The 9,597-nt window shown below is 41.9% G+C and overlaps 2 protein-coding genes across 2 annotated transcripts in view; one reads left to right on the top strand and one right to left on the bottom strand.

Moving 5' to 3' along the window:
- Positions 1 to 128, top strand: part of LOC123098303 (uncharacterized) — a gene marked incomplete in the record, with an annotated part of 1,650 nt that extends 1,522 nt beyond the window's left edge. Inside the window, 1 exon segment of the mRNA XM_044520264.1 lies at positions 1 to 128.
- Positions 129 to 367: 239 nt separating this feature from the next.
- LOC123098301 (uncharacterized) lies at positions 368 to 9,597 on the bottom strand (the record flags this gene model as incomplete). The annotated part of the gene is given in 9 exon segments (XM_044520263.1): positions 368 to 1,079; positions 1,853 to 2,460; positions 3,617 to 6,021; positions 6,795 to 6,980; positions 7,068 to 7,170; positions 7,241 to 7,423; positions 7,631 to 7,723; positions 8,399 to 8,587; positions 9,186 to 9,597. Coding segments are annotated over 9 exon segments (3,972 nt in total). The 3' UTR covers positions 368 to 1,075.

A 9,597-nucleotide genomic window follows, 5' to 3' on the forward strand; every position in this document is an offset into this window, starting at 1 on the left:
AACAGTTGGCAAATACACAATCTAGTTCAGAACCGCAGATGGTTTAAAAAGGTGAATGGGAATTGTGGCCTCTTGTTCTGTCAGTAGTACTCCATGCGAATTTTAAATTTTCTCCGTCAGTTCTTGAACCACAGCGGCCTGTTACTGTTAGTGTAAGTCTTACCATCACCAAACCATAAGGAAAAGTAACTGGTGGCGCACTTCGATAGCTCAAACATCCATTTGAATACCGACGGATATGAATCTGAATTGACAGATCGTCAGATTGCTCAACACAAGAGATGAGCATACAACCGATATTCTCCCTGTACAGAAATCAAACTGCACATGAATAAAACCATCACAGAGGGCGCATCTGAAAAGGAAGTTGATCAAACGAAGCGATCGATCGATCTTTTCATTAGCCAAAGAGTAATACAGATAATCATATTCCTTGAAGCTAGAAACTCAACTTCAAGATTCTTAAACCCTAATACATCTAACGTGAAAGTTTTCCATATGTGAAAACATGATTACATGATCTTGCTTCTGCCAAGTGACATGAGTTCACTATTAGCTTTCGGCTCTGGATAGATGTCCAGGCAGTACTAGTAGAATCCGATGACTTCCCAGTCTTGTCTCTGATATCGAGATGGCAGTACGAGGGCTGGCATTCTCGCTTAACCCTTCCTTGATCATATCCTTTGGGTCAATAAGAGGATATATTCTCGTCTTCCCGGTTCCATGGTTTATTCAGAAGGTGATTCTGCTTTAGTCTCAGAAAGCCCAGTAAAGCATGTTGAAATGACTGATGCGTCTTTCCATGGAACTAAATATTCCCGAGGCATCTCAAAGTATCATCAGCTGCTTGCCAGTAAAATGACCTGCTGCTGACTGATGTCTCTTTGGACGAACTAAATATTGGTGGGGTATCTGGCCACCAGCTGCTTACCAGAAAGGCACATGCGCACTCTGGGCACCAGATGATCCAACAATATGCAGTCGCGTATGACGTAATCACTCGCACCAGAGCTAAATATTAACTGAAGGGTGTGCATCGGTTCAGTATCAGAGCCAAGCTATCGCATCCTTCCAGCTACCTTCAAAAAGAGAAAACAAAAGGATCAGGTGGTGATAACAAATGCTGCAAAATACTGACAACAGTAACAATCAAGAAAGCATTTCACGGAAGCAAACTAAATGATCTATGAAATTATTATGTGATTTGATCAAACTGTAATTCATTTAATGACACAATGTATGAAGAATAGAACCAAGTAACTACCATGTAAAATAATCATCAGAATACTACTTGTACGAAACATAGACCGATATCAGTTATCCTCTCTTTCGGTAGTAGCAAAGATGGTTAGCCAACAATAACTGAATAGCTCCTCAACAGAAAACAGCTATCCAAAGATATATGACGGTGCTTTCCCTGAGATAACTTCCACTTCATTCTTTATTCCATGTTTTACTGATGTGCCAAAGTTAAAGCTTTCACAGCTCCATCATATCCAGCATAATGAAGAAAGCATTGTAAAAATGTCAGTTCGACAGGTCATATCCTCAAGGGCGGCAGAAAAAGATTGCTACGCCGAAGAATGGAAGTTAAAGTAGCTAAAACTCGAGTGCATCCCAAACATATCACTCGTTCAGTATTATTTTTTGTCAATTTTAGCTAGAATAACAGTAGCAATTGTTATCACACTAACTCTGATGATGCATATGGAAACACCTACCAGTTTCTTTACGCAAATAAAAATTAAGTACATCATACATCAATAATTTGGTTTGTTCAACGGTAACTGCTCACACTTAAACAACAATACAGAAATGATACGCAAGAAAAGAGACAAGCGAGGGGTATTACCTGCGAGGTTGAGGTGAGGATGGTTGATCAGGAGATGAATGAGAGGAACTAACCCTAAATGCAGTATGTCTTTGCCCATAAAAGCCATTGGCCATTACTTGGCGAGTGGGCTGTGGTAGATCACCATCATCTGCCATAGAGATTGGCCCCAGTGAACCAAATTCAAGCGGTTCAGAGGAAGAACCGTGATTTGCAGCTGGTTCGTATGGGTAAACCATAAAATATGGTGAATCTGAAGCACCAACACCATTTGGCACTGCATATGGTGATGAGTAAACCCCATGGGTGATATTCCCTGGTCTGCGAGCAGAGTTTGTGGATCCATGAGATTGACCCTGTCCAAGGTATTGAGCACCTGCCTCATGCCTGTGTGAGTCATTTCTATAGGATCTGCGCTGCCTGTCAAACTGACCTTCATCTGTTGTCTGCCTATCAGACCTCATGCCATACCTCTCTGACTGGCTACGTCCATAGTTGCGGCCTGTATTTCGTTGTCTTGAGTTTGCCCAACTTCCTTCTTTATCACTATTGTCACCCTTGTCACTATTATAACCTCCTCTTAAGTATCTTGAACTCGAGGGACGCTCTCGGTCCCTGAATGGAACCTTCTGAGAAAATGCAACGAACAGAATTGACAGCTTAGTATTCCCAGTTAAAATACTATCATGTTCGTAAAGCAACTATCATGTTCATAAAGAATGGCCTGATAAACTATATTGCCCTTGAGGCACAACCGCATAAGTGGTGGAGGGGCATAGAGCTACACATCACCCAGACTATCTTATATCCATGATATAAGCTCTTGAGTTTCCCATGCAGCAACAGATGACCAGTCACACTCAAGTTAGCTGAGACTCCATCAACCATAATGCCAACACCATGTGCACTACACTTGGGGATACTGAAATTGTTCCTACTTCCACTTTTCGAGGAAAATTCCTACTTTCACTTAACGACGACTGATGACTAAAATTCACACCATTGTAGTGATCTAAATATTTACGGGGTATTATAACCACATTAAGTACAAAAATAGATTGCTTAGTACAACTGAACCAGATCAATGGCAACATTTGAGTTGATGGATTGCTAAGGAAACTTTCAAGAAGATGGTTCCAGTTACTACTTATTTTATTACTAATACTTCTTGACCAGGCTTTACCGGTTACTACTAAGCATCCTGGAACCAGCCACTTGGTAACGGTACTCTCTGCCTGTTTCTGGGGTACAAACTGTATTCATGACAAGCGGAAGAATATCTTCTCTTGAATATTACAGGTAAACACATTTGCCGTTTTTTAACTGTACCTATAAAACAAATTCATCCATAAAATATGTAGATGTTACAATCTCACAGTAGGGTCATAAATGGATGGACCAAGACCGTCTGTTTCTCAGCATCTATGCCAATGTGGAGCTTTCGATCTCAACAACGTCTATTCTGTATAAATCTGGGTCTTACCACAATTTCAAAGAATACCTAAATACATCTGTTTCTGTTTGACAATAACAGCATGCCCCTTTCCACTAGATCGTTTGAGTAATATGGAATGCAGCTGGCTACAAACTTAAAACCTATGACATATGTTTCACAAGCTGGGACAAATGATATTACATTTCAGAAAGATGATGCTGATCAAACTATACTGCTAAAGACAGTAAATTTACAAAAGCTCGTTCTTCTATATTATTTTGAGATACCAAGAATAAGCATGTTATGTTTGCAATAAGGTAAGACTAATGAACGAATTATTAGGAGCTTACAGGATTTGGCAAGTAGGTTCCTGTTCCACCACGGTATCTGGGTGCATGCTCTCCATAGTGCGGAGGAACAGCAGTAACTCTTTCTGAAGCAGGCTGTAGAGGCATCATAGGAAAGGCTCTTTGGCCAGGACCCACCATCTGTGTCCAGTTGACATTCGGTGAAGGTGGTCTTCCAGGCCCATCCCATGGAACATGCCCCTGCATGTACCCTGGAGGCACTGCAAAAGGGTATAATACAGGACCCATGGGGCGTGCATCTTGGCAGAATCGTCCATATTGTAAATTCTGCCAATGGCTGGCAATGTCACTGTTCAAAATGTCAGGCTTGTGATCGTAAGATGGATTACCTACAGTACTGGATGATGTCGTTGAGGTAGCACTGTTATCAGGTTGGTGAACATCATTGAGTGAACTAAAATTTTGAACAGCAACATTGACAGGAAACTGATCAATTCCGTCATTTCCCTCGAACTGTGGAACAGATCCATCACTATTGCCAGGAACAAATGGGAGCACAACAAAAGGAACTGGCGGACCTGTTGGGACAAAAGTCAGTCCAGAGTTATCAGCTTGCCTCTGCTGAGAGGAACCAATAAGAAAAGGTGCAAACATGGGATTAGGCATCCATGACGCATTAAAATCATTCCGTACTTGACTGGTTCTTGATGGATCTGACGAGACAGACCCTGTTACTATGTCCGAAGCTTCATGTCTAATAACTGGCACTACAACACCATTCCTGGCGCCTTCATCAGCTTCTGTCGGCATATGGTCACTGCTATTTCCTGTCTGCCAACCAGTCTTACTTATGCTGAGTGTGGTTGTGGCAGGGGCTGGAAAGGCAGGCTTTTTTTCCCATTTGTCCCTCGAAGCTCGTGATGTTTTTGCAGCTCTTTCATCCCACGAACTCTCTGAAAGAGGTTTGCTTTTGGAAGAACTGGGTTGTGTAGTTCTCAAATTTCCACTACTCATGGGGGCATTTCTCCTGACTTCTCTACTTGTTTGATTTTGAAACATGTTAGTATAGTTTTCCTCTACTACTCTGCTATCCTCAACAGTATATTGCATCTGCCTGTCCAAGGGGGAGCCAGATACACCATTAGGTGAAGAGGAACGGTTGTTGTCATCAAAATGATGCACATGTGAATCCCTTCCTTCATGGTTGAAATTTCTAGACAACCGAAAACCATACTCATACTGAGTGTTGCCAGGATCAAGATTCGAATCTGATGTAGTACTTTTTTCACTCTCATTACCATCCTCTGTGTTTGTTGTAAACGAAGGGTTGTAAGTATAATGGGCCATAGGTGGTGGAACAAATCCTTGGAGAAACTGCATGTTGTGCAACCACTGGCTCCCAATTAAGCTAGTTGGTGGAATCCCGGCAAAAGGTTTTTGAGGAAAAGCTGTTGGAGGCAGTAAGGGCAAAGATGCTACAGACATATGAGAAGGTAATTGCATTGGCAATTGAGCTTGTCCATTGAAACCATGCAACTTTGCGGATGCCATTAGATTAACTAGAGCATGTTCCTCATGCTGCATCTCCGGTGCCTCAGATACAGAAGGAAGTTCTTCGTTAATCACGAAACCATTGTCTTCATGATAGCTGCTGGAAACACTATTTGATTCAGAAGCTGCTTTTGCACTAGGGTGAGATGAACTGTTCATGGAAGACATTGACTCATCCTGTGAAGACTTAGTGCTGTGGTTGCTAGGCACTTCTGGAACTAAGTTATTCCTTCTACTATTGTAATCATTGTTCACAGGCTTCTCCATTTCTACCACTCTAGTTCGCCTTCCACGAGAATATCCTTCAATAGAAGGGTCTGTCAGTTCAGGACTAGACTGGGTTCTTGCAAACGGAGACATGTTCTGCCCATTTCGGCCATTAACAAAGAGGGCATTTGGCATTCTCCCATCCCTTTCACTTGGCATCGATCCACCAGACCTGTTCCTTTCAAGCGGTTCAGAGACCTTGGTGTTGGGTTGTGTCACGTTAACTTTTTGGTGCTGTGCATGAGAAACAGCAGGATGAATTGCCTTTGGTGAATTCCGAGAGCGTAGATCACTTCTCTGAGGTTGTTGAGAAATAGGTTCAGCATAGCTGTGAGAACCTTCAGTGAGACTGCCCTGATTAGCTCGAAGTTTAGGTTTTTCCATCTTCTTCTTGGGCATTGTTGCATTCTCGTGGCTGTTTGATGCTTCAGCAGGGACAACCTTCAGAGCATGTTTAGGAAACAGATTTGGTGTAGGCGCGTCGGGACGATTCCCACTCCCATGTCTTGTCAATGTATTTGTAAAGAACTGATTTACTTCAGCAATCAGATCTTCATTTGGGCATTCGAGTAACTTTGCCAGCCTTTTTGCCCCAAAAGAGAAGGCACTGCGTATTCTAAAGTAATTGCCTGAAAAAGTAACAGGAACTTCTCTATCAGCACAGTCGAAATATAATATAAAACTTGCTGTATTCAAGAGGATGATCAATCACAGCAGTAAAATGACTACAAAGACAATATATGTAAGTGTGTACAAACAAACAATGTATATTATGGTTTTAAATTGCTACAGATATTATCTCTTAATCAACCATGTATTGGCTTGGCCAAAATGGGAAACCTAACTCCTGTACCTAGAACAAGAACCATTTAGAGCACGTGCACAGACGGGTAATTCCTTGTAGCCATTTATTACTTGCCTAGATACATCAGTAGAATGTTGAGCTTCCACCAGTTGAAAAGTTAGAGCATGTTATTTGTAGATACGCCATCCATTTCTTGTTACTCAGCATATTAGGTTTGTCGGAAGTCAAACTCTCCAAAGTTTGACCAAGTTTACACAAAAAACTATTAAGATTCACAATATAAAATGTATATCATTAGATCATGAAATATATTATCATATTATATTTATTTGGTATAGTAGACGTTGATATTTTTTAATATAAATTTGGTCAAACTTTACAATGTTTGACTTTTGACAAATCGAATACCCGGAGTAAAAAGAAACTGAGGGAGTAACAATTATGCATAATTTTTACCAAATAATTCTTAGAAAGTATTAGTGAATAGAATCTGAGCCTATTGATAGCACTATAGCAGCAATAGGAAAAACCACCAAGCATGAACTCTGCTCAATTCATCTGCCTCAATTAGAATCTTTTAGGTGGTTTGATGGTCACCTTTACTGACACTTCTTCCAAGGTTGTTATTTGCTCGTAAGGGATCAATAACATTGAAGTGCTTTGAAACAAATGGTTGACCCTGGTTCTCCTGGGTGCGAGGCATAACTCCATACAGATGATTGCATCTATCCAGGAAGGCCTTGGTCAGCAACAATTCACCAGTGTCCATCCGCGGGGGTTCCGCTGCATGAAATAACAAAAAATGTTAAAACTACCATGTTACAATTAACTATGAAACAGCAGTAAAGTAAGCAACATATATCAGATTACCAGTCATATCTGGAAGTGAACTTATAGGAACTGGCCCCCACAAACTCAAACAAAATTTCTCCCAATCAAAGTTGCTAAAGAATTCTAAGAAACGGTATAACACCTGCAAATGCAAAAGTAACAGATAAGCACTGTTCTCATGCAAGGATAGTAAGATACAAGAGACAAATCACCTCAAGTGGTCCAGTAAAACAGTTGTTGAACACATGAAATATGTACAGAACAAGGGTCTCCAATGCATAAGTAGATATAAGACCATGGTGAGCTCCAAGAATACGACTCTCGTAGAAACACCATGCCTTTACCAATATGATACTCCGCTTGAATAAATGGTTTTGATTGATCAAGTTATCAACCTAATAAAATGAAAATCCATTAGAAGCGTATAGGCAGGAAAGTCTAGTTTTAATCCTGGAATCTATTGCAATAAGCAAAGCCATATAGTCAGCATTGTACATCAGTACATTTGATAGTGTGAGCTAGTGATATACAGAAAAAGATGATTCCAGCAGGTCATTTGCACAAAGTATACACATTCAGTTGATTTGAACAAGAGAACACACCTGTTCAAGGAAACAAAGTGTACACAATCCACCAACTTGGTTAAATGAGATATCAACAACAATGTTGTCCACAAGACACTTGATAAGCTTTACCTGTACATGATTCACGAAATACATTAGGATGATACCAAATGGATGGGGACAGCATAATACAGGTAATGAATCATAATTCATAAAACAAAGTAACTTAAACAGAAGATATGTTTCCCTATTCTGTGAACTAATAGGTTAGCGCATCTTAAGACAGCATAATACAGGTAATGAAAGCTCAAAGTACTTCTCCATTACACAATATGTTGCACTGGGACATAATAATAATAATAATAACAGGTTATTGCATCTTAAGGTAGCGAGTAGCCCAACCTTCCACCTTGATTTTAGTGGGGCAAAATAGGTTAGCACATCTTACTGTAGTGAGTAGCCAGCTTTCCATCACAGATCCTGCAAAGAGACTGTAAGGGTGCCAGAGTATTCTAACACAAACATAATGTCCACGGACATCTGTGAATCGCAAGAGTTTCCGGGGAAGAAAAGGGAGAACATATGAATAAATTGAACTATCGCTTCCGATGAGTTGTGTACTTGTATTTGTTCTGTTCTACATGTGGCACAAATCAAAATACAGCAATGGTGTTCCAGTACTAATTCAACATGGACATGCATGCAGGCAAACTTATTAAATCAACACTGCTCTAGGTATATAGTTAACACAAGAAATTAACTGCAAAATAATATCATATTATGTTTTGCTTATCAGAGAGAGACTACCTCCGCCTGAATATACTGAACTTCTTTTACACAAAATTCAGCATTTTCACTTTTCTCTTCACGCTCCAAAGCATCCCTAACTAGATTTGCCCAGGTATCCTTTAATTCTTCGCTATTACTGAAAGCGGTGACATCAATGTCACCATCCGGTAAGTAAGTCTTCAGAGGGACTGATCCAAAAGTAAAAACCTGAAAGAGTGAGGAGATCAATTATATTTCAAGCACATATAATCACCAGAAACAATATATTTGAGGCACGCAAAGAAAGTCAAGACCGGGAAAGTGGCAACATGTTAGTGCAAAAAGAAAACTTGTATGCAAGAAAGGCAAACAATGAAACAGGTAAGGGACTACTTCAACACTGACATCTACCAATGTACTTAGACAAATGCTCATTCCATAAGGTACACCAGTAAGTAGGATTGAATCAGGACTACAGAACAGGATTACTCAAAATCTTCCTGACTAAGAGATGCTGGTTTTGCATATCATAGTAAAGGTCGATGTTGTAGTTCCATAAGCCTTTTGTGGTGTGAGTGATTAGTATAACCAACTGCGCTGCTCAGACAAACAACTTTTGGGGAGAGAGGGAAGTATATGGTCAACTGGACTCTTTGTCCTGTCAAATACAGCAGCAGCGACCTAATTCAGCTAGAACAAGCAACCTGACTAACTCCATGTCTACGGGTGCACTGCAGAAGTCCAAGGAGAAGTGACAGACACTGCAAGCCACTAATCTCTGTTACTTGTGGAAGCAATCGATCCAGTAGTAACGCCATTCGTATACCTGGCAGGAGAGGCAGTTCATGATGAGGCGCTGCACGTAGTTGTAGACAGCATGCCTCCGGCCCTCGGAGTAGGCGTTGGGCTGGATGCGCGCGATCAGCTCGGCGGTCCGGGACTCGGCGACGGCCCAGCGGTCGGGGTCGAGGCGCCGCGTCACCCCCGCCGACGCATTGGGCAGGAGCCCGTTGGGCACCATGGCCATGCGCGCGCCAACCAATGCGGCGAGCCGATACCCTAGCTCCCGACGCGGCGGCGGCTGACCGGAGGACCCGCCGGGGGGAGCGGCAGCCGGCGGCGGGCCGGAGCAGCCCGCTTCAGCACGAATCGAGCCGAATCGGCGGGGACGCGGGAGGCGGAGGGGGGCAAACCCTAGGCGGGCGACGGATCGGTCCGGCCGGGGGCGGGGCGGGGCG

The sequence above is a fragment of the Triticum aestivum genome, chromosome 4D (genome assembly GCF_018294505.1).
Source record: "Triticum aestivum cultivar Chinese Spring chromosome 4D, IWGSC CS RefSeq v2.1, whole genome shotgun sequence".
Classification (NCBI taxonomy): domain Eukaryota; kingdom Viridiplantae; phylum Streptophyta; class Magnoliopsida; order Poales; family Poaceae; genus Triticum; species Triticum aestivum.